The 25856-nt window shown below is 37.9% G+C and overlaps 2 protein-coding genes across 11 annotated transcripts in view; both read right to left on the bottom strand.

The window, feature by feature from the left end:
- ZMYM4 (zinc finger MYM-type containing 4) overlaps positions 1-25856 on the bottom strand; it is a 146131-nt gene that overhangs the window by 54709 nt on the left and 65566 nt on the right. For 6 of the 10 annotated variants that reach the window (XM_032160210.2, XM_032160208.2, XM_032160207.2 and 3 more), the window contains 3 exons: positions 7913-8434; positions 6118-6179; positions 5585-5755 (listed from right to left, as the gene is read on the bottom strand). The exons of 2 other annotated variants lie outside the window; for them this stretch is intronic. In XM_032160210.2, the coding sequence (XP_032016101.1) occupies positions 5585-5755; positions 6118-6179; positions 7913-8423 (744 nt within the window). In that variant the 5' untranslated portion in view covers positions 8424-8434. Of the gene's footprint in view, positions 1-5106; positions 5555-5584; positions 5756-6117; positions 6180-7912; positions 8435-13003; positions 13010-25856 lie in introns of those variants that run through there. 2 more of the 10 variants (XM_058443560.1, XM_058443561.1) reach the window with 2 other exon arrangements.
- Positions 14723-16594, bottom strand: LOC116472928 (large ribosomal subunit protein uL18-like). Its single transcript, XM_032758187.2, is given in 1 exon segment — positions 14723-16594. A coding segment is annotated over 1 exon segment (972 nt). The 5' UTR covers positions 16513-16594; the 3' UTR covers positions 14723-15540.

Here is a 25856-nt window from a genome sequence, read left to right as displayed (position 1 = left end):
TAGCGGGGCATAGTGGCACATGCCTGTAACCCCAGCTACTCAGGAGGCTGAGGCAGGAGAATCGCTTGAACCCAGGGCGGTGGGGGGGCAGAGGTTGCAGCGAGCCAATACTGCAGCACTGCACTCCAGCCTGGGCAACAAGAGAGAAACTCTGTCTTTTAAAAAAAAAAAAAAAAATTAATTAATTGTATGATGTTTAACCATTTAACAGGGTTTGCCACATTCAACCTCTATCCATTTTTTAGAATATATGTGTAATAAGTGTGTGTATGTGCATGCCTATTATTCTTCTACAAAACTTCATAACCTAACCATTGATATTTTCATCAGAATTGCGTCAAATCTAAATCTCGATTTTTTTTTTCTGAATTGGAGTTTCACTCTTATCCCACAAGCTGGGGTGCGATGGTGCGATCTTGGCTCACTGCAACCTCTACCTCCCAGACTCGAGTGATTCTCCTGCCTCAGTCTCCCGAGTAGCTGTGATTATAGGCAGGCATGCACCACCATGCCCGGCTAATTTCTGTAATTTTTGTATTTTTCAGTAGAGACAGGGTTTCACCATGTTGGCCAGGCTGGTCTTGAACTCCTGACCTCAGTGATTCGCCACCCTCGGCCTCCCAAAGTGTTAGGATTGATTACAGGCGTGAGCCACCCCACCTGGCCTTAAATCTTAATTTAAAAATAACTGACATCTTCATATTTCTTACATTTAAAAAGATGGTCTCTTCATTATTTCAAGTTGTATCTGACATAAGTACTTTTTAGTTGCTGCTGGGAATAGTGTATCTTTTTCATTATATCATCGAACTGGGAAGTTTATTTATAGAAGTATTGGTATAATTCAACTAGGTACTCCACTAAATTTTCATGAATTCTATTAATTCTTTCATAAATATTCTTAATAGCAAGTGATAATTTTATTTCCCTTTTTCCATTATTTTTTCTTCTAATTTCTTTAACATGGATTGAAGTAGAAATCCAACAAGAGTTAAATAATAACGATGACATCTGCAACTTGTATTCTTTTAGTAATATTAACAGAAGATTTCCATCATTTTACTTCAACTTCAATAACTGTTACTGATCTGAAGTAGTAGTTCCTTACCACGATCAAGAAAAAATCTGTTGTAAGAAATGTTTGAATTACATGAGATGTCTTTTGGCATCTAATAAAGTGACTACTACAGATACCCTTATTTGACCTGCTGATGAAATATATGTATTAAAAGATTTTCTAACATCGACTAATCATGACATTCCTTTATTATATAGTGTATTAAAGAAAATTTCCTTAAATATTTTTATTTTAATCTCCGAAAACTCCAGAAATAACCAATACTCATTGGCATACATTAACGTCTCCAGTCAGCTCTCTTAGTCTCTGTGATGGCTACTGCAAACTTCTGCTGGATTCCTTTAGCCTTGAGTACATATTATTTATGTAATATAGTAAAATAGTATACATCTTAAGTACCGTTTGTATGGTCCACAACGCCTTCAAGGCACAATCATGTTTGGTTTATGTTTGTATCCTCCCATGATCACTAATTTTACAAGTATTTGATAAAGAAATCAATGACTAGCAAAATACTAATAAATATTTTCTGAGAAGTAAGTATCTAATTGGTAACCCAAAAGCTTTCAGAAGCAGAAAAACACATGCCAGAACACAAAAAATTCCTTTACCAATACCTTTACCTTCTTAGTTTACTACAAATGAAGATCAATATTAATATCACATGAACGTATTTTAGAAATGAGTAACAGTTTCTATTGCCAAATTAACTCAATATGGCTAAAACAGCCCCAACATTTGAATTATTACATTTTCTTTCCAAAACTGTATGAATCACTATTATGACGACAATTAGTTCATTTGCTTTCCCATTTTAATTGAGTTCTTTCAATGAGAGACTACACATTAGCTCTTCCTCTATTATTATGAGCAAGAAGAAAAAGAAAACATGATTTTAATGTAGTATTTACTGAATGTACAGTTTTTAGACCCTATGGAAAAGGCAAAAGAGGAAAATGAGGTCTCTGGCTCTCTTTAAAATATCTATTTTGAAACCTTCCCGAGGTATTTTAAAATTAAACAACTTTTATTTACAGAAAGATTGGTAGACTAAAAAAAAAGACTTTGATTATGTCCCCAGATTGGCTCCTTCCTGGCCATGAGGGCTTGAGTAACTAAATCTCTATATCTCTCAGCTCTCTCATCTACAAATGTTAACATCCTCTACTCTGGCCATCTTATATAGGGTTGTTAGGAGAATTAAGCAACACAGTACGTGTAAAAGCATCTTAGCTGTAAAAATACTACAGAAAACATTATAGAAACATGCAATAGAATTAGAATGAAGAAATGAAACTGAGAGACCCAATGACATTATGCCAGTAATAGAGGCAGGAGGACGGGCAATGACTGGCAAATCCAGAATTTCGTAGCTGAAGAAATAACCAAGAGCAAATGGGTAGAGGAAGTTAAATACATATACACACATTTCAGCACCTTGTTTATACAGTAAAGTAAAGAAATTAGGACCAAAATGAATTGTGTAAAAAAGAGAATTAGGAAGTGAGCTAAAAGCAAAACTACCTAAATTAAGCACAAAGAAAAGCCAAGGGAAGTTTTGAAAAGGTGCCATAAACTAAAGCTATGATTTTATTGAACCATGAAAAAAGTTATTGGTAACCGATGGTCAAAAGTAAACGCTGACCACAACTGTAAAATCTATCAGTATTTTATGAGAGGCTAATAGTACTTTTTTGAGACTAATAACATAATACACTAGAGTTCTCTTTTCCAGTCCATGGGAAATTAATAAAAGTAATAAATTATGCAATATTGAAAGGCGATACTCTTCTAAAAGAAGGAGGGAAGGTGGGGAGGGGTGTCAAAAAGACAAGAAAAAGAAAAGCAGGAAAGAATCACATATCTAGTTTATAACATGAGAGCTGCTCTCGGGAGATTTCTAGAAGAATTATCAAAGGTCTGATCCTATAGGACTGGTATGGCTGACAACAAAAAGGACTCCTCAGGGAAAACCTAGCTCTATCCACTCACATACTGCAAGTGCCTTATTGTGGGGTCAGGGTAAAGAATGCTTTTGGATCATATGCCCAGGACCTACTCACATTACTGCTTAATTCTCAAGTCCAATCAATCAGGGAGTGAGGTTTTGGGGAAGTTCTTCCCCATAATCATGATGAAACTTCATATTCATATTCAGTATTTTATAACACATTTTATAATTCTGAATAAGTATATAAAAATTTAAGTCTTTCTATCTGTTCCATCCTATTTATATTCTCCAGCCACTGGAACCTCTGATTGTGCTGAAAACAATACTAATAACCTTCTCAGTGTTCTCTACCCCTATTGTATTTGGTTTATGCTCTAAGTGCCGTTTTGTCCCAAGGAAGTGTCACATGGTTCAAGTACAAAAGAAAGAGATGATTTTGGTACCCTGCCAGCATGCCCACATTGGGGCAGGAGACGAGATACAAGATCTGCCCTTCATACAGACATAGTTGTAGTCTTCTGAAGCATATATTGCCACATGAACTTTCCCCAGGTGTTGGGACATCTATTTATCCCTAATTCAGATATCTAAGATCTCCATTACCTGCTTCTACAAACATGCTTTTATTTACCATCTATTTAAATAGAATAGAAAAATCTATTTATATTCCTTCTACTTTCTTCTTTGTAGCAACTATACTCATATCCATCCAACTCCTATAGCTTTATCACTACCCTAACACATCCAACTTCCACTGAACGTCATGGAATTCATGCTAACTGAGCATCAATTTGACTCATATGAATCACCAACCTCTGCAATCTCCTATTCTTCCATCTGCTTACTCTAATACAATGGTTCTCAACAGTAGATCATTTTTTGTTACAATTGGCAAGGGAGGAGGCTGCTACTGGCATGTAGTAGGTAGAGGCCACAAATGCTTACTAAATGTCCTACAATGCACAGGACATTTCCTCACAATAAAGAATTATCTGGTCCAAAATGTCAACGCTGTGGAGTTAGAGAAATCCTGTCCAAAAACATCTAAATGAAAAATGCTCTTGACCAGGCATGGTGGCTCACGTCTGTAATCCCAACACTTTGGAAGGCCATAGCAGGAGGATCGCTTGAGCACAGAAGTTAGAGACAAGCTTGTGCAACTTACTCTACCAAAAAAAGAGTCTCACTCTGTCATCCAAGCTGGAGGGCAGTGGCGCAATCTCAACTCACTGCAACCTCCACCTCCTGGTTCAAGTGATTCTCCTCCCTCAGCCTCTAAAGCAGCTGGAATTACAGGCACCCGCCACCACGCCTAGCTAATTTTTTGTATTTTTAGTAGAGATGGGATTTCACCAGGTTGGCCAGGGTGGTCTGGAACTCCTGACCTCAAGTGATCTGCTGGTTTCAGCCTGCAAAATGCTGGGATGACAGGCGTGAGCCATCATGTCTGGTCCCTCTACAAAATTTTTCTTTAATTCGCCAGTGTGGTGGTACACACCTGTGGTCCCAGTTACTCGAGAGGCTGAGCTGGGAGGTTCACTTGAGCCTGGGAGGTTGAGGTTGCAGTGAGCAGTGATTGTACCACTGCATTCCAGCCTGGGCAACAGAGCAAGACCTTGTCTCAAAAAAAAAAAAAAAAAGAACAAAAAGAAAGAAAAGAAGAAGAAAGCACTTCCACAGAAGTCTGACAGTCTCAAACCCTCTAATACAAACAGAAAGATAGGAAAATACAAGCTTCCCCCAGATTAAATGTTATTTCAGAAAAATAGTCAATTCATACCATCTTTACAAAACACAGATACCCTCAAATAATTGCTGCTATTCATATTCATCCCTTGGACCCCTTCTTGCACTTCAAAATGATTGCAGCATCTGATATAACTTTTTTCTTCTATTCCAACAACAGCAACATCATTAACTGCATTGATAGCTTGGCTGACTTCAGGACCTCACAGTTATAAGATCTCTATGATTTTATCTCCAGAGCAACCTTGAAATAGCAGAGCTCTACCTTCACTCTTATTACTCACAGATCTCAAACTTGGAATCATGTATCATTCATCAAAGCCTCCTTTACCTTCTATCCACTAATCCAATGAACTGGTTCTTCAATCAATTAACCCTTCCAAAGATGATCTGTCCATTAACCCCTCCTGAAAAATATTTAAATCCATATATAGCCTGTACTTCATTAGCATTAACTGCAAAAGGCTTACTAGCCTACATAAACTTGATTGCACCACAAACCTATAAAATACCATAAATCTTCAACCATATCTGCCGTATAGTTCACAAATCCTTGCACTAAAATGCATTGCAAAAATCATAGTGGTATTAAGAAACAAAGATGATTAAAAGCCTTAATTACTACTCAGGAAAAGTTTCATATAGCTCGTTAATGCCTTATATGGTAATTCAAATCGCCTCAACCTTCTTTAAGAGTTTCCTTTCACGCTGTCAACAAACTATTTCACTTCTTAAGCACTTCCTCTCTCAAATGAATAATTCAATGTGTGGAACAAAAAGAAGGGGGGGAAAAAAGGTGAAATGTTTACTTGAGCATTGTCAGGTTCATCTTTAATTTTGTCTAGTAGTCCCTGCTGTGGTGCCATTGCTTTGTCATACTCATCATCCAAAGGTTCTTCTTTAATTCTAATATTTGATGCAAAGGAATTCCCCAGTTCCGAACCAATGGATTCTTTATTGGCAAATGGGTAGCTGGAATCCTAAAACACAATATAAAGGATTAATAAATATTCAGATTTAAAAATGATTCCTCTTCAGGTTTAACACCCAAAGAAAAGCTCACTGGAAATGAAGAACTCTATGGACATTCATTAGCTTTTGGATCTTATGCCTATGCCTAAAAGTAAATGTGTTATATGTCTAAATACCAAATACAAATAAAGACCCTAAGAGTTGAGGCTTTTTAGAATGTCTCCGATGATGACCTTACACAAATATTAAGCAAATAAAAAAAAAAAATCAGTGCTCTACCTAATACATTGTTAGAATTTAGAAAGTGACATAAAGAAAACTTTGACACTTGTCACAGTTACAGCAATCTACATACACACTGAAAACTTACCCTAAAGTTTGTTTCTGGGGTTTGTGGTAAATGGGTATGTAATGTTTCTTCAACTTGATTAGCTATTGAAAGGAAAAAAAAAACAAACAAACACATGTATATGAATAACATATCTTATAAAGAGTGACCTAAAAAGCTATCATTTGATAATCACCTCTCTTTTCCAACAAAGATGCTCGTTAGAGTGAACTGGGTCCCAAAAACACCCAAAAGGTATTTTCACTCAAAGTTCTGCACAATCTGGCCCACCTAGCTTTTAGCCTTGCCCTACATTTTTTCCTTGCTCAAACCTAAAAAAAAAAATTATTTTTGCTCTGAAAATTGCTTGTGTTGGTTCTCCCCCATTTCTACTTATTCTATTCCAAGTCCCCTCTGTCTATCCTAATCTTTATACAGTTTTCCAGACTCAGCTCAGTTAAAAATTCACCTCTCCTCTATAAAACCTTCCCTGTTGACTAAGTTAAAAATCATCTCTCTTCTAAGAATCCCTAAAACAGTTGCAGTCATTTGAAAGACATCTTTTTGAACTGCCTTATGACAAACTCTTCTACCATTGTCTTTAACTGTAAATTAAATCTTACGCTATTCAGCTGGACACTGGCACTTCTACTGCCTGACTTGTCTTGTCCATTCTACTACTAGACATTATGTTCCTTGAGAAACATGACTATCATACCCCAAGAAGGGATATTGGAAATATATACTGAATTATAGAGAAAAATATAGTATATCCTTGCACAGCCTTGTACATACTCAAAAGCTGTCTTTTTAACAATACTGGTTTGTTCTTTCTACCATACATTTCCTAGCATTGTTAGAAGAAATACAAGGACTGGTACTTGCTTTCCTTCACAGCTACTGAACATTTATTGAAGAATTACTATTTTACTACACCAGGTTAGGTCCCAAGAATACAAAGATGAGTAAGATACAATCTGGCCCTCAACTCCTACACTAGTAGGTAAGGTAAAACAAATACAGAACTACAATACTGTGTGATAAGTACTATAAATAATAAGGCATGAAAATGCTGGGGAAATACAGATAAGGAAACAATTTATTCTTGATGTAGAGCAGTTAGAATGACGACAGAGTAGAAGAGGTTTATGAGTTAGGCATTGTTGGATAAGAAGTACTTTCACAAGCAAATTTACAGAGAGAAAATGACATGCAGGCAAATGGAATAGCAGGAGGAAAGGAAGGCATAGAAGGAAACAATGTGATATATTCAAGAATGTTAACTAAAGCTAAAGTATAGGGTACACTGGGCAAAGAGGCTCAGGAGGAACCTCAAGAAACTTCTAAAACATAAATTAGAAATGTTTTTTTTTTTAATTAAAAAAAAAACCTCCCTTTCAGATAGAGGTGAGGGTTTATAAACAAAAAATTAAATTAAAATTAAAAAATAAAATAACTCCCTAATTTGGACTAAGTGGTGAGACAGCAGTTTGAATTAGTGCTTACAGCACAAAGAAGTTAAATCCAACTTCAGGTTCCAATGTTCAACCAAAGAAAATGAACAGGTGATTCAAGTATCTTGCCTTTCTCATCAAAACATTGCAACCAGGGGAGGGAGAAATGAGGTTTAGAGCTATTTTCAACCATTTATACCATTACCAAAAGTTACTGGGAGAAATTCAGTCACTCTGCAAAGAACAAGGACAAAAGAAAAATGACAAGCTTACAATGAATTTAACCGTTCATACTTCACTTAACATCAAAAGTAATAAAAGCTATATATTATGATCAGTAATTTTTAATTGTGTTTTATGGTTCTAATTCCAACAATTATTACCTGCTTTATCAAAAAAACTGCTTTTCAACCTTGAATCCAAATCTTTATGGGGTTTATCCAACCGTTTTTCACGTTCATAAGTTAGGTCTCTATTTTTCTCCTTTCCAGAAAATGTTTCTTTGCTGTTTTCTCTTACTAGACTAAAATCTTTCCGTATTGATTTAAAGACAGAAACCTGATCAAACTGTTTAGGAAAGTCTTTTTTTAACTTATTTTGAATTTGTATTTCATTTTCATTGTCTGATTCATGCTGTGTGACTCTTCTCTCTACTTCCAAGCTATCATCAGTATGAATTGAAGAAACAAGATTGTCCTTTGAACTAAAATCCTGTTCATCCTCATTGTCACTACCAACGACTGGAATTCCTGCAAGATCCCCAGAGTTCAAAAAATAATCATCTTCATCCAGCAATGAATTTTCAGATCCTGTTTGATTCGGCATTCCATAAGACATGCTGTCAAGGGTAGGAGTTAAGTTGTGGTCTATATCTTCAGACATTTCTGTATCCATGATACCACCACCTTAAAAAGTAAAATACTGTTTAGACAAACGATAGTGCTAAAGATGACCACAATGATAAGGTCAGTCTGGTATTTAACCAAATAAATATTTTTTCAAACAAAATACAGATATTACCATAGTATTCATTTAACACTTTTATATAGGTGTGACAGATATGACTATTCCTATCTGACAAGTTAAGGAAACGAGGAGCCAAAACTTGAGAAACTACTTTAGGTTAGAAAAGAAAGCTACGTGATACAGAGAAAAGAGCACCAACTTCAGAATCAGACATATCTGTGTTGAAATCAAAGCGTGATCCTGAAAATCTATGTAATCCTAAAAAGTAAACTCTCAGAGTCTATCTATACAACAGCATAATACTCACCTTGGAGATTAATTTGTGGTGAGGATTAGTGATAGTATGTATAAAAGACCTACTAACACAATGACTGACAAATAGAAGGGAATATAAAATGGTAATTATAATTATTATGGCGATTATTCAGGGAAAACTGAGATTAGCACTCAGGTCTTTGGTCTGAGTCCCATTTTCTCTGCACTAACACTAATAAACACTGATGGCAGTTAATACTTACACATAAAAATAAATTTTATCCAACCTAGAATAAAAAACTATTTACTGTTCAAAACTACTAATATATACTAATCTCTCCCATTCCAAAACAAAACAAAGCAACCCCCTAACCCTACAATGCCCTCGTTCATCTTCCCTTCACAAACTTGTAGGAAAAAAATTCTACCTAGTTTGCTTCTACTTCATCTCTATCATTAACCCTTTGAGCTTAATACAATCAGCTCCCAACTTTCCACTGGAACTTTTCTCATTAACATCATCAATGATCTCCTAATGGTCAAAGCAAATTGACTTTTTTCAATCCCTAAGTGGCGTATCCCTTATGGGTAAAATTCCTTTGGATTCTTTGGTACTCTTATTTCTTACTTTCCTTAGTTGCCTTATAATTTATTTTATACTCTTCTTCTGTTCACATGGCTTCAATGTTAGTTTTTCTGCAAGATTCCTGTTCTCTTTACTTTTACACTCAGACTGGGCTATTTTGTTCACCTCCATAACACTTACCTTTGCTACTGACTTCCTAAGCACTTAAACTTAGACCTTTCTTCCAAGATTTTGGATGTCTATATTCAACTAGCTCCTACACGTTCTCCAACTTAGCATCTCTAAAATCAAAACTTATCATATTCCCTCCCATTCCAAGCATATGCTTCTTGTATTTCCCTCAGATGGTTAACAGACTCACCAAACCAGCAGTTGCTCAAGATTTCCCCCTGGACAAATTCTGTCAACTTTATTACTTATCTCTCTCAAATCCATCTTTTCCACTTAGCACCTATTTCTAATACTCCACATCTCCTCCTGGATTCTACAATACCTTCAAAGGTATACTAATTCAGTCCACATGGATACTCAGGAAACAACCATACCCTTATAAACTCTATGCCCAAACCACATTTAATTGATACATCAGCAAACAAACTGGAACTGATAAAAATAGAGTGAGGCGAAGACTAAAAATATTAGTGGCATTGGCATCCTTACTCTTACTTGTTCCTGAAGCCCAGTTACATCCTTCATGTGGCTGGTTCTTCAACCCTTCTCTGGATTCCATAATCCAATAAATTCCTTTTGTTAAGTTGATTTGAGTTGTATTATCTGTAATCAGGTCCCAACTGATACAGAATCCAAAGGAAAGCTTTCCTGGGCCAGACACAGTGGCTCACACCTATAATCTTAGCACTTTGGGAGGCTGAGGCCAGAGGATTGTTTCAGGCCAGGAGTTCAAGACCAGCCTGGGCAACATAGCAAAAGCCCATCTCTACAAAAAAAAATTTTGTTTTAATCAGCCAGGTGTAGTGGTACACACATGCAGTCCTAGCTACTCAGGAGGCTGAGGAAGGAGGATCACTTGAACCCAAGAGTTTGAGGCTGCAGCAAGCTATAATTGTGCCACTGCACTCCAGCCTGGGTGTGTGACAGGGCAACCCTCTGTTTCTTTCTTTCTTTTTTTTTCCTGAGCTTTGCTCAAGTTGCTCTCTTCTATAATGACACCAGAATTACCTTTCCAAAATATAAATCATTTCACATTACACCCTCCCTTGAGATTCTTCAATAGCTCCCCACTGCTTGAAGTATTCATTCATTCAGTACATATTTATTAGGAAACCACTCTGTGGGAGGTATTGAACTAGGTTCTATGGATAAAATGATGAAAGAGATAGCTATGACTCTTCCTCCTCACAGAGCTAGAAAAAATAAACAGAAAATTAGAAACAGTATGAGGGTAAATAATGATTTGAGTCCATAATGTCAAAGGGAAGGAGAGAAAAGCTTGTTTTTATCATAAGAAAGTTTGCTAATAAACATAGAGGCAATAATAGATTTGGAAAAATTGTCTATACTTTCTAAAATAATCAATTGAGACAATAGATAGTAAAACAGATGCTAAAATCTTAGCAGATGTATGCTGAAGAACTTACAGGTGAGCCATCTCAACGTTTCATCATTAGTAGCTGACCACATAGCATGTGCTCTGTAATTTTTCATGAATGAAAAATGAGGCATTTTATGTAGTCGGAACAATGAGTTCTATAGTGCATGAGAAGTCAATACTAAGAAGTAATATTGTAAGCAACTTTCCATATCACTACATTTACTTATTTATTTAGTTAGTTGGTTCATTTTTTGAGACAGGATCTGGCTCTGCCACCCAGGCTGGCAGGCAGTGGCATGATCTCAGTTTATTACAACCTCCGCCTCCAGGACTCAAGCAATCCTCCCACCTCAGCCTCTCAAGTGGCTGGGATTACAGGCGCATGCCGCCACATCTGGCTAATCTTTGTATTTTTTGTAGAGACCCAGTTTGGTCTTGAACTCCTGAGCTCAAGCAATCCTCCTGCTTCAGCCTGCCAAACTGCTGGGATTACAGGCATAAGCCACTGCACCCAGCCCCTTATCACTACATTTAAATTCAGGATATAGTATTTGAAGAAAAGGGTAGTCATATGGAAAAATGAGATCCCTAACTCACATCAAAAAATTTTACAGATGTATTTAAGTTTTAGGCATAAAGAAATAAAACAGTAATATTAAATAAACTATGGAAGAATCATTTTAGTAATATTAAAGAAACTATGGAACAATTATTTTTGAGTCGCAGAGACAAGCCTTTCTAATAATGACCCAAAAAATCCAGAATAAAAGATCAAGTTATAAATAAAAATATAAAAGATCAAATGTGACTTTAAAAATGGCTAGAGATGAGAAAACACAAACCAAATCAAAAAGATAAAAAGATAAACTGATTTAAAAGGTTTTATTTCATACCACAAAGGGTAATTTCCTTAAAAGATAAAGATAGGACCTATAGTTCAGTAAAGATACAGACAAATAACCAAATACATATATAAGCAAAGGACTCAAACAAGTATTTCAGAGAGAGCAAAATACTAAGGTTCAACAAGAGAAATGCAAACTAATAAAACGAGATATCATGTTCACACAGCAGGTTGGTAATGACAAAAAGTTTTGATAAAAGTCTTGCAGATGGCTGGGTGCGGTGGCTCACGCCTGTAATCCCAGCACTTTGGGAGGCCAAGGCGGGCGGATCACCAGGTCAGGAGATCGAGACCATCCTGGCTAACACAGTGAAACCCTGTCTCTACTTGGAAAAAAAAAAAAGGAGCCGGGTGTGGTGACTGTAGTCCCAGCTACTCGGGAGGCTGAGGCAGGAGAATGGCGTGAACCTGGAAAGCAGAGCTTGCAGTGAGCCAAAACTGCGCCACTGCACTCCAGCCTGGGTGGCAGAGCTAGACTCTGTCTCAAAAAAAAAAATAAAAATAAAAAATAAAAAATAAAGTCTTGCAGCTATGCTATAGGCCAAAATTGGGAAACTATGGCCTAAGACTAAAATATATACAAAGAAAAGTTTTTGACAGAGACCATATGTAGGCGGCAAAGTCCAAAATATTTACCATCTGGCCCTTAACAGAAAAATGTTTGCCAACTCCTGCAGTCAAATAATGCTGGTAGGAATGAAAACTGGTACAAAACTAATAAAGAGCAATTAGGCAATATTTTTGATACTTTGAATACACAGAACTCTTGACCCAACAATTCAACTTTTTTTTTTTTAAAGACAAAGTTTCACTCTGTTGCCCAGGCTGGAAATGCAGTGGTGCCATTCTGGCTCACTGCAACCTCTGCCTGCCAGGTTCAAGCAATTCTCCTACCTCAGCCTCCTGAGTAGTTGGGATTACAGGCACCTGCCACACCCGGCTAATTTTTGTATTTTTAGTAGAGACAAGGTTTCACCATGTTGGCCAGGCTGGTCTCAAAACTCCTGACCTCAGGTGATCCACCCGCCTTGGCCTCCCAAAGTGCTGGGATTACAGGCGTTAGACACCACGCCCAGCCCAACAATTCAACTTTTACAAATTCACCCTGCAGATATAATCTCATGAGAGTGATGAAAAAGAACATTTATAGCAGAAAAAGACTGAAAACAGCATGTGTTCATCAGTGAGGCTAACTTAATTATAGCACATACCTCTAATGGAATATTATATAGCTGTTAAAGAGAATGAGGCAGCTTTATGAATTCCCAAGATCTGTTAAGTGAAAAAAATGTTTTAAATCTTTGAAATGCACTGGAGATCTACAGTTTTCTCAGAGATGTCAATTTCTTTTTTTTCTTTCTTTCTTTTTTTGAGACAGAATCTTGTTGTTACCCAGGCTGGAGTGCAGTGGCATGATCACGGCTCATTGCAGTCTCAGCCTCCTGGGCTCAGGTGATCCTCCCATCTCAGCCTCCCAAATAGCTGAGACCACAGATGTATGTCACCACATCCAGCTAATTTTTTGTGGAGACGGGAGTTTCACTACATTGCCCAGGCTGGTGTCAAACTCCTGGGCTCAAGCACTCTTCCTGTCTTGGCCTCCCAAAGTTCTGGGATTGCATGTGCCATTGCACCTGGCCTCAGAGATGTCAATTTCTAACAAAGCAACAGATTTGAATTAGCAATTTTGGTACTTACACAATAAATCTGTAGGCTGCATAAAATCTTATGCAATTAAAATATAAGTACTAGTTACATTACTTAACTGAATCAGAATTCTTCTCATCCTTGTGATCCATATAACCAAATAAAAGAAACAGTTTCTGTTTCTCAGAGCTTATATCAAGAGAACAAAACAGAACACTACGATCTCAGTAGCTGAAACACCTGAAAGCACAAATTTCTCATGGAAGATTTCTGGCTTTTAGACACTCTGAGTATGCTTGGCGTTATGTGAGGAAAAGCAAGGATGGTATGGCAGGAATTGCATGTATGAGAGGAAGAGTGATTAAAAAATGAGAAAAGAGAAATAAACAGAGAATGGATCTATTAGGAAATTGCAATAGGAAAAAACTGCAATGTATGTAAGTGTAAAAGGAAGTCGTTAGAAGAGTCTACAGACAAATTAACATAATTTATGTTTTACAAGGATCATACATTCTACATATAGCTTCTGTGTACTATGAAGTGTTCAATGTTATAGGGAGCAGAAGAATGGAAGCAGGAAGACCACTTAGGACCACTTAGGAAGCTACAATAACCCAAGGAAAAACTGGTAGTTAAACCCAAGGTAATAATAATGGTGGATGTGAAGAATAGTAGTCACATGTGGATATATTTTGAAGGCAGAAGCATTGCCTGATACATATATGAGATGCTGGGTATGAAAGGAGTCAAGAATAACACAACAGGGTGTCATTTCTTGAGATAGGAACACTAAGGGAGGACCACACTGAAAGAGGAAGAATGAATAATTTGGTTTGGGGACGGTAGATTTCGATATCCTTCTTAAATCTTCAAATGGAAATATCAAGAAGACAGTTGGATATATTAGCCTGTAGTTAAGAGAAGACTGGCCAAGAAATGAGACATAAATTTGGGACTCATCAATGAAGAGATGGTACTTAAAATTCATGAGACTAGACAAGATCACCTAGTGAGTTTATTTACTACAGATGGAAGACAGCTGAGAGTCCTGACATACTTCAGTATTTAGAAATCTGGTCGAAATGAAGGAGTCAGAAAAGACACTAAGAAGGAACAGCTAATAGAGTAGGAGAAAAATGAGGAGACTCGTGTCATAGAAGCTAATGAAGAAAGTAGGAGGGAGTGACTTAACCATAATGAATGCTGCTGAGATGACTGATAAAACGAAGACTGACAACTTAACTTCTAACTTGACAACAGCTACATCAGTGGGAAAATGAGTGTACAAGTCAGTGGACTGATCCCAATAGAGATTGAGAGGAGATAACTTGAGAATCCTAGTATAAAATAATTCTTCAGAGGAACTGAAGGAACAGAGATAACTATTCAGAGGCCCTTAATAGAGGTTTTTGTTTTTTTGACTTTGGCTGTGTATGTGTGTGTGTGTGCTAATTTTTAAATTATTAGTAGAGACAAGGTCTTGCTCTGTTACCCAGTCTGGTCTTGAACTCCTGGACTCAAGTGATCCTCCCACCTCTGCCTCCCAAAATGCTGGAATTATAGGTGCAAGTCACTGTACCCGGCCTATTTATTTGTGGTTTTTTTATAAGAATTTTTTTTTAAGATTGAGAATATTACAGCTTTGTAGTATGCTTACAAGAAAGGTCTAATAAAGAGCAGTGAGTTCAGCAGGAAAATCTTTGTGTAACAGAGACTGTGATCAGTAAAATGTAAATAGACTTAGATTTTGCACAAGGAGAATAAAGTTATTTTAAGTAATTTAAGAACAATATTTATTTTATAATGAAAGCAAATTTCATACTTCAAGGTAAAGTCAACCGTCATTCTTTGTCCCTCTTAGTCATTGCTTTAGCAGTACACTGATACTTCTATGCTATATCCAAGAATCATTTCAAGGTATAACCACCAACTAAGGAATTCAATTATCATATAAATAAATATTGTGAAATATTCTAATATATTAATTCCTCCTGCACATTTTTGTTTTTTGTTTTTTTGGTTTTTGGTTTTTTTTGGTTGTTGTTGCTACCCATCAGTTTATCGTCTTTATCTGAAAAATCCTCATAGAAAATTGTTTGGTTTAGCTCTCAGCAGCCTGCTCCTGAGCTCTGAGGAAGTTTGCCTTCTTCTGAGTTACCCAATCTTTCTTCTGAGCAAGGGATACTTTGGGATGGTTCCACCTCTTCTTTTTAACTTCTTTCTTGGGCTTCTTTTCATAGACTGGATTCTCTCGTATAGCAGCATGAGCTTTCTTATACATCTCCTCCATCATGTCTGGAGTTATGCTGTTCTTTATGTATTGAGAGAACTGTTTCTTGTAAGCATCTTCATCTTCTTTCATTAAGTAGTGCATGTAATCTGCAAAATTCTGGCCCATGATGTGCTTCCAGTGTACTTCTGCATTAAATTCCTTGCTTTCAGAATCATAACCAGGGAATCGTTTAGTACTGTGAGGGATAGACAAGCCTCCATCCACAGCGCCCTTCAGGGCACCCAAAACTTTATTGCCAGTGGTAGTTCTGGCAAGGCCTGCATCCAAATAGCAGGTAAAGGCACCTGGCTGACCATGATTACTTTCCACATTGTATTCACCACCAGTCACTTCCACTTGGCATTCACAGATCTTGTCCATGCCAAACCTACTGAGAAGGCTGCGGGCCAGCAGCAGGCCAGTACAATACGCTGCAGCATAATTTGTCAGGCCAACCTTCAAACCATATTTTGGCAGTTCATATGCATATGCTGTGCAGACTATCATATCCCCCTCTATAAGGGCATAAGCAATCTGACAAATGATATCTCTGTTTGTTACACGAATTATCATCCTATATTTGTGTGTTTTGTATTTATTTTTATCCTGTATCACCAAGCATTCCCAAGCATAGTAATCAGTTTTACCCTCTCATCATCTTCTAAATTTCACTTGGTATCTCTTAAAGCAGGCCTTATTCTTCACAACTTTAACAAACCCCATCCTGCAGAAGAGAGATCTTTGTCCGCGGCTCGACAGAGACCTGCAGGCCCAGCAGCACTGAGAGTGGGAAGGGCACATTTTTGTTTTTAATCAAAGCATAATTTTCAGAAATAAACTAGTATTAATAGTAATTTCGGCCAGGCATGGTGGCTCATGCCTGTAATCCCAGCACCTTGGGAGGGTGGGGTGGGCGGATCACCTGAGGTCAGGAGTTCGAGACCAGCCTAGCCAACACGGCAAAACCCATCTCTACTAAAAATACAAAAATTAGCTGGGCGTGGTGGCGCACGCCTGTAATCCCAGCTACTAGGGAGGCTGAGGTAGGAGAATCACTTGAACCTGGGAGATAGAGGTTACAGTGAGCCGAGATTGTGCCATTGCACTCCAGCCTGGGCAACAGAGCAAGACTCCATCTAAAAAAAAAAAAAAAAAAAAAAAGGTAATTTCAATTTTAGAAATCATGGTTCTCTAACAATTCCCTGAGATTGCTACTTTTTTTTTTTTTTTTTTTTTTTAAGATGGAGTCAGGAAGATTACTTGAGCCCAGGAGTTTCAGATCAGCTTGGGCAACGCAGCAAGACCTCGTCTCTACAAATAAAATTAAAAAACAAGCCAGGCATGGTGGCACACACCTGTAGTCCCAGCTACTCAAGAGGGTGAGGCAGGAGGATCATTTGAGCCTAGAAGTTCAAGGCTGCAGTGAGTTATGACTGCGCCACTGAACCCAGCCTGGGTGACAGAGACAGACTCTGTCTTTTATATATATATATATGAAAAACAAACAAAAATTAAATTATATAAATTAAAAAATGAAAAACAAAAACAAGGTGATTGTGATTTGTTTTAAATAAAAGCTTAAGTTAGCGCTTTGTTTTGTCACAGAAATTTTTTTTTTTTTTTTTTTTTTAAAGACAGAGTCTTGCTCTGTCTCCCAGGCTGGAGTGCAGTGGTATGATCTCAGCTCACTGCAACTTCCACTGCCGGGGTTCAAGCAATTCTCCTGCCTCAGCCTCCCAAGCAGCTGGGATTACAGGTGCCAACCACCACGCCTGGCTGATTTTTTTGTATTTTTAGTAGGGACTGGGTTTCACCATGTTGGCCAGGCTGGTTTCGAACTCCTGACCTTAAGTGACCCATCCACCTCAGCCTTCCCAAGTGCTAGGATTACAGGCATGAGCCACCATGCTCGGCCGTTGTCACAGAAACATTTCTAAGAGATGATCTGACTATTACTGGTATTCAATAAAATATAATTTCCTAAATAATAAAAACGCCTTTTTAAGATCACAATGTAATTCAACAGTCAAAGCCAAAAATCATTAAAAATGAAACATAAATGCCTTAAACATTTATTTTTACTTGAGACATACAAAAGCACATTTACCAATCATTTAATATCAGCCAAGATTTTGATAATGGCTATACTAATATGTCTTTCTTAACTAAACCACAGGCTGGACACCATAGCTCATGCCTGTAATCCCAGCACCTAGGGAGGCTGAAGCAGGCAGATCAGTTGAGGTCAGGAGTTCGAGATGAGCCTGGCCAACAGGGCAAAACCCCATCCCTACTAAAAATACAAAAATTTGCCAGGTGCATGCCTGTAATCCCAGCCACTCAGGAAGCTGAGGCACGAGAATCGCTTGAACCCAGGAGGTGGAGGTTGCAGTGAGCTAAGATCACACCACTGAACTCCAGCCCGGGTGACAGAGGGAGACTCCATCTCAAAAAAAAAAAAAAAAGAAATAAAAATAAATAAATCACAACCATATAGTCCATCTTCATGATTGCAATCTGAGTTTCTTTAAAATGGAGGGAGAAAGTAAAGACACTTACACATCCATGTTTTTACTGACTTGCTTAGTTTTTCTAAAGCATTCAAATTTTCACAGAAACAACAGTTTACTTTTCAAAGTAACATTTCACTAGTGTAAAAAAATGTACAAGTTAACTTATATAACTACAATGGCAAGTACTAATAAAGTTTGGGAACAAACACAATAAATCTTGGTAAGCATGCTGAATTGTGTGGCTGTGTCTGAAACTACTAGATGCTCCTCAACAGCCACTCCAGTTTTCTCCTTTAGTGACAGACCCTGATTCTTATCAGAGTACATTTACAATAGAAAAAAGGTTAAGTCTTATGTATGATCCTAAACTGAAAAAGAATCATAGTTATTAATATGGCAATAACCAAAAGAAAACTCTGCATGAGAATGAGATAATAACTACAATGTAATAATTTAGTCTTCTTTCAAGTTGCAGGGATGGACACATTAAGGAACCAGTATTTTTTTAATGGGCTAGAACAGAAAGCGAAGTGTATCATATAGAATGACAATAAGTAATGCTACAAGAAATGTTTGTGTACACACAGAGATACACATGTATATGTCTCAATGTAAAATATATTTCTAACAGTGTTTCAAAATTTTTTTTTAAAGTTTGAAACCAGTGGATATTTAGATCAATCTGATTTTATAGCTTACCAAAAGGTGATAAATATTTACACTTGATACATTTCTGATAGAAATGAGTTTGATTTTTACCAACTTTAATAGTCAACTTACGCACTAAGGCTTTAAAAATTATGACTGAAGTACAGTATAAACCATTTTATAAAACAAATCATTGTTTTTCAATATGAGAACAACTACAACAGACTTTACTTTTTAGAATGATCCCTGTTATTTCTAGTGTTCTGGCAACAATGATCAAGAAGATTAGAGATATCTATGTAAACTGATAAAACATTCAGCAATTACCTAAAAACTGTCAAAAGTCTATTAAAACTGAAGCACATCACTGTAATAAACTATCATCTTACTGAGTAAAATTTTCATATCTTATTACATGTCAGTATTTCAAAGAGCGTATTACTTTTGTAAGCAGAATAACATAATATTTAAGCAAAATAATAAATACAAAAGTCATTTTTGCCAATAATTGCAGAAGCACACTACCACAGAGATATGGGGAGACAGTACCAACTACCCAACTGTACCCCAATCTTTAGGCCCACAAGCATTCCTACTATTCTTCTTCCTTCTAATTCCAAAATTTCTGTAACATAGTTGTTACTTATAAAACAAAAATCTGTATTTTCATCTTCTCTCTTCACTTGTCACAGCAGATTTAGCTGATATCCCTTTCTATTCAGATAAACAAGAATCTGTTCAAGCCCTAAACCTAATTTTTAACACTACCCCTTATAATCCAGGAAAAAAAAAAGCAATGTTAAAATAATCCTTTATTAAGGGCTTTATAACTGTAGAGACAGAGTAACTTGTACTTTTTTTTCCCTCAATGGCATCAGTAAATTTATAACAACTTCATTTTTTTACTCTCATAAGTTCATTAACAGAATAAACTACTTCTACTAGAGCTCATACTATCTGCAAAAAATGGTCAATGGAGATTTTTTTGAAAATAAAAATTGAAGGCTGGGTGCGGTGGCTCACGCCTATAATCCCAGCACTTTGGAAGGCCGAGGCCAGCGGATCACCTGAGGTCAGGAGTTCGAGACCAGCCTGGCCAACATGGTGAAACCCTGTCTCTACTAAAAATACAGGTAATTACCCAGGTCTGGTGGCGTGCACCTGTAATCCCAGCTACTCAGGAGGCTGAGGCAGGAGAACTGCTTGAACCCAGGAGGTAGAGGTTGCAGTGAGCCAAGATAGCGCCATTGCACTCCAGCCTGGGTGACAAGAGCAAAACTCCATCTCAAAATAAATACATATATATAGAAGTCCTACTTAAACAATTTTATCCAGGGCCTATTTCTGGATGGCTCTAAGCTAAGAATGATTTTACATTTTTAAAAGGTTGTAAGAAGAAGAATAAGGAGAATGCAAAAAGTCATATTTGTTGACCACAGCCAAGAAAGCTTAAATATTTACTATTTGGCCTTTAGGAAAAAGGTTTGCTAACACTCCATCTATAGAAATGTTGCTATGTGTGGTTCACACAGTACAACTGGCATTATGGTAGATAAATAATATTGAGTTAAATAGGCTCAGAAAGCTACTTAGGGAAATTATCTATAGAACTATTTTCCTCTTTTTTTTTTTTTTTGAGATGGAGTCTCGCTTTGTGACCCAGGCTGGAGTACAGTGGCGTGATCTTGGCTCACTGCAACCTCCGCCTCCTAGGTTCAAGTGATTCTCCTGCCTCAGCGACCTCAGTAGCTGGGATTACAGGCATACGCCATCACTCCCAGCTAATTTTTGTGTTTGTAGTAGAGGCAGGGTTTCACCACATTGGCCAAGCTGGTCTCGAACTCCTGACCTCAGGTGATCTACCCGCCTCAGCCTCCCAAAGTGCTGGGATTACAGGTGTGAGCCACAAAGTCTGGCCTCTATAGAACTATTTCTGAGTTAAGTTCAAAATCATACAGAAATTGTAAGTTAGGCACTAGTTACAATATTGATCATAAAACATTCCACTTCCAGCAACCATGGTGCAGTACTGGTTCCAAAGTAACCCTCCTGCTGCTAATAACTAAAAAAAAAATCAAACAAAACATGAAATACCTCTTTTCAGTCTATGGACAAGAAGTAACACAAGACTGTGATCATGGAGAAAAAGGAAACAAATGAAGTCAGCCCTAGGTTCACCTTGGCTTTCAGCCTGGGAACATTTAGCAAACCGCAGTAAAGAGAAAATTCAAAACAGAGCACACCAGTTTCACTAAGCCAAGGAGACCACAGGCAGAAGCTGGAGAAAGCTGCAGCAGCTGGTATCTGCAGGACAAATTACCAAAGAAAAGACTGACACACAGAGAAAGAGCACTAAAAATTATTTGGCTGAATAGTAACCTGCACATGCACTGAGTGAAATCCTTACTAGGAATAGAACAACTATCAGGGAACTACAAGGAGAAAATTACCAGTGTTGACACAAAGATGAGCAGACTTTTGAATCTGATTAACCCGAATGATGAGACCTTGTCACTAAATAAACTGGCACAATCACACAATGAATTATTATTCAGGACTTAAAAGAAAGCTACCAACCCATGAAAGAAACTTAAATACACATTACTAAGTCAAAGAAGACAATTTCAAAGGACTACATACTGTATGATTTCAACAAGACATCCTGGAAAAGGCAAACTGATGGAGACAGTAAATAGGCCAGTGGTTGCCAGAAGTTAGGGGAAATGAGGGATGAAAACGTGAAGCACAGAGGATTTCTGGGGCAGTGAAACTATTCTCTATGATACATACTATAATGCTGGATACAGGTCATTATATGTTTGTCAAAACCCATGGAATGACCAACACCAAGAATAACCCTAATGTACACTATGGAATTTGAGTGATGATAATATCTCAGTGTAGGTTCTTCAATTATAACAAATGTACCACTACATTTCAGGATGTCCATAGTGAGGGAGGTTGGGTAGTAGGGAGGGGAGATAAGAAAACTCTCTATACTTCCCACTTAATTTTGTTATGAACCTAAAATTGCTCTAAAAAGTAAAGTCTACTTAAAAAGAAGAAAAAGAGACCTTGTCAAACACCTGGGACAATCAGTAAAGCCCTCTGAAATGTCACACATTAAGAATAGGGCTAGCTGGATGCTGTGGCTCACACCTGTAATCCCAGTAATTTGGGAGGCTGAGGCGGGCAGATCGCTTGAGCCCAGAAGTTCAAGACCAACCTAAGCAACATAGCGAGATTTCATCTCTAGTAAAAATTTAAAGATCAGCTAGGCATGTTAGTCCATGCCTGCAATCTCAGCTACTCAGGAGGCCGAGGAAGGAGAACTGCTTGAGCTCAGGAGGTCCTGGCTGCAGTCAGCTAGGATTATGTCACTGCACTTCAGCCTGGGCAACAGAGTGAGACCCTATCTTTTTTTTTTTTTTTTTTTCTGAGACGGAGTCTCGCTCTGTTGCCCAGGCTGGAGTGCAGTGGCACAATCTCGGCTCACTGCTACCTCCGCCTCCTGAGTTCAAGTGATTCTCCTGTCTCAGCCTCCCGAGTAGCTGGGACTACAGGTGCGCACCACCACACCCAGCTAATTTTTGTATTTTTAGTACAGATGGGGTTTCACCATGTTAGCCAGGCTGCTGTCGAACTCCTGACCTCAGGTGATCCACCTGCCTCGGCCTCCCAAAGTGCTAAGATTACAGGCGTGAGCCACCACGCCTGGCCAAGACCCTATCTTTTAAAGTGGAAAAAAAGAAAAAAAGAATAGGGCTAAACTACAGTAAAGTCAACCCTAGAGCTGCCCTCACAAGGTTAAAAAACAAGTCTCAGAAAGATCAAGCTAATCCAAAACAAAGTAACACATGTCAGAACAAAGTTCAACACTCCTTAAAGGAAAGATAATAAAGGAAAACATGAAATGGATAAAGAGAAAAGCAGAAAAAATATATATATTTACATATATATGTAATAGACATATAAAATTTATATATGCATGTAATTTACATATATGTATGTAATACACATATTTATTATACATATATATATGTGTGTGTGTATATATATGTGTTTTGGGTTTTTTTGGAGACACGGTCTCGCTCTGTCGCCCAGGCTGAAGTGCAGTGGCATGATCTCAGCTCACTGCAATCTCTGCCTCCCAGGTTCAAGTGGTTCTTGTGCCTCAGCCTCCTGAGTAGCTGGGATTACAGGCGCCTGCCACCACACCTGGCTAATTTTTGTATTGAAACCCTATCTCTACTAAAAATACAAAAATCAACTGGGTGTGGTGGCAGGTGCCTATAATCCCAGCTACTCAGGAGGCTGAGGCAGGAGAATTGCTTGAACCCAGGAGGCAGAGGTAGCAGTGAGCAAAGATCGCGCCACTGCACTCCACCTTGGGTGACAAGAGTGAAACGCCATCTTAAAAAAAAAAAAAGAATATAATGTGAATGCTATGTAAATAGTTGTTATATTGTATTGTTTAGGGAATAATGACAAGAAAAAGAAGCCTTTATATGTTCAGAACAAATGCAATCATCAATATTTTTTTCCAAATATTTTTGATCCATGATTGGTTGAATCTGCAGATGCAGAACCCACGGATACAGAGGGCAAACTGTAATTGCTCTTCCTGATCTCAACCCAGGAAATTTTTCCTAAATAAAATGAGAGTTAAAATATAAACCATAAAGGAAAAGACTGATAAATTTATTATCATTCAACTACATTAAAATCAATTAACTTCTGCATATGCAAAGATTTTATGAAGACATAAGAGATGAATGAGAAGTTTATTCGCACCATCTATAACTGGTAAGTTTATTGTTCAGAACGTTTAGAGAACGCCTACAATTCAATAAGAAAAAACTAATAACAAGTGGGTAATAGATTTATTGTAACAGGCATTTCACACAAAAAAATTAAAAATACCCAATAAACATGAAAAAATGTTCAACTAATCATTAACAAGGAAATGCAAATTAAAGACAAAATGAAGTTCATGTTATATCCTCCATACTGACAAAGATTAAAATAAATCAAGTGTTGGCCAGATGTGAGGTGACCACAACTTTAATTAACCAGTAACAGAAATGTAAATGGATAAAACTAGTCTTTCCTTAGTATTACTGGGGCTTTGGTTCCAGGACATTCCCCTACCCCACAGATACCAAAACCCGAGCATATTCAAGGCCTACAGTTGGCATGAGACTGCTGATATGAAAAAAAGTCAGCCCTCTGTATAAGCAGATTTCACATCCCTCACATACTGCATTTTCTATCCACGCTTGGTTGCAGGATCCACGGATACAGAGGGCCAACTGTATTTACTAAATAAAATCCAAAATCCACGCATAAGTGGACCCGTACAGTTCCAAGCCCGTGTTGTTCAAGGATCAACTGCACAAAAGAAACTAAGTTTTGCGTTTCTAGCAAAGTTGAGACTGTACACCCCCCTAGGCCTGAGCAATCACCTCCTCAAATATACCCTACAGAGGGGTAGGTAAACTATGCCTGCATGTCAAATCCAAGAGACCTACCTGCTGTTTCTGTGTAGCCCAAGAGCTAAGAATGATTTTCACATGTTTTAATAGTTTAAAAACCAATCAGAAGAACATTCCCTGACACATGAAAAATTACATTAAATTCAAATTTCAGAGTCCATAAAGTTTTGTCAGAAACACAATAATCCATTTATGTACTATCTATATTGTTTTTATTTATTTTATTTTATTTTTGAGATGGAGTCTCGCTCTGTCACCCAGGCTGGAGTGCAGTTGTGCAATCCTGGCTCACTGCAACTTCCACCTCCTGGGTTCAAAGGATTCTCCTGCCTCAGCCTCCCAAGTAGCTGGAATTACAGGTGCCTGCCACCATGCCCAGCTGATTTCTGTATTTTTAGTAGAGATGGGTTCCGCCATGTTAGCCAGGCTGGTCTCCTGACCTCAGGTGATCCGCCCACCTCAGCCTCCTAAAGTGCTGGGATTACAGGTGTGAGCCACCACACCCGGCCTTATCTGTATTGTTTTTATGCTACAAAGGCAGAGCTGAACTGCTGCAACAGAGACAGTATGACCTACAAAGTCTAAAATGTTTACTATCTGGCCCTTTAGAGAAAAAGTTTGCCAACCTCTGCCCTAGAGATCTACCATAAGAAACACATCTTATACTGAATTGCATACATACTAATTTCTTATATGTCATCAAGAAACATATGCAAGAATAATCATAAAGGATAAATTTGCAACAGAAAAACTAGAAACATCAAGAAATCTATAGACAATAGGATGGATTTACTATATACATATATATATATATTTTGAGTTGGAGTCTTGCTCTGTTGCTCAGGCTAGAGCAGTGGTGCAAGATTGCAGTGGTGCAATCTTGGCTCACTGTAACCTCCACCTCCCCGGTGCAAGCGATTCCCCTGCCTCAGTTTCCCAAGTAGCTGGGACTACAGGCGTGCAACATCACATCCAGCTAATTTTGTATTTTTTTTTAGCAGAGATGGGGTTTCACCATGTTGGCCAGGCTGGTCTCGAACTCCTGACCTCAAGTGATCTGCCCATCTCAGCTTCCCAAAGTGCTCGGATTACAGGTGTAAGCCACCGTGCCCAGCTCAGAAAGAGGTTAAATTGACTCATAGTTCAGCATGGCTGGGGAGGCCTCAGTAAACTTACAATTATGACAGAAGGGGAAGCTGGCATGTCTTACATGGTGGCAGGCAAGAGCACGAAGAGCACATGAAAACTACCATTTATAAAACCATGATACCTCATGAGAATTCACTCGTCACAAGAACAACATGGGGGGAACTGCCCCTATAATCCAATCCCTTCCCTTTTGTAGAGACATGAGGACTACAGGTCACTCCCTTGAATGTGGGGATTACAATTCGAGATGAGATTTGGGTGGGGACACAGAGCCAAACCATATCATGGATTATATAAACAACTGATTATGATTCAGCCTTAAAAATGAAGGTAATTGGCT

Source organism: Hylobates moloch, unplaced genomic scaffold (assembly GCF_009828535.3).
Source record: "Hylobates moloch isolate HMO894 unplaced genomic scaffold, HMol_V3 SCAFFOLD_8, whole genome shotgun sequence".
Classification (NCBI taxonomy): domain Eukaryota; kingdom Metazoa; phylum Chordata; class Mammalia; order Primates; family Hylobatidae; genus Hylobates; species Hylobates moloch.
This window is presented reverse-complemented; position numbering and strand designations above follow the sequence as displayed.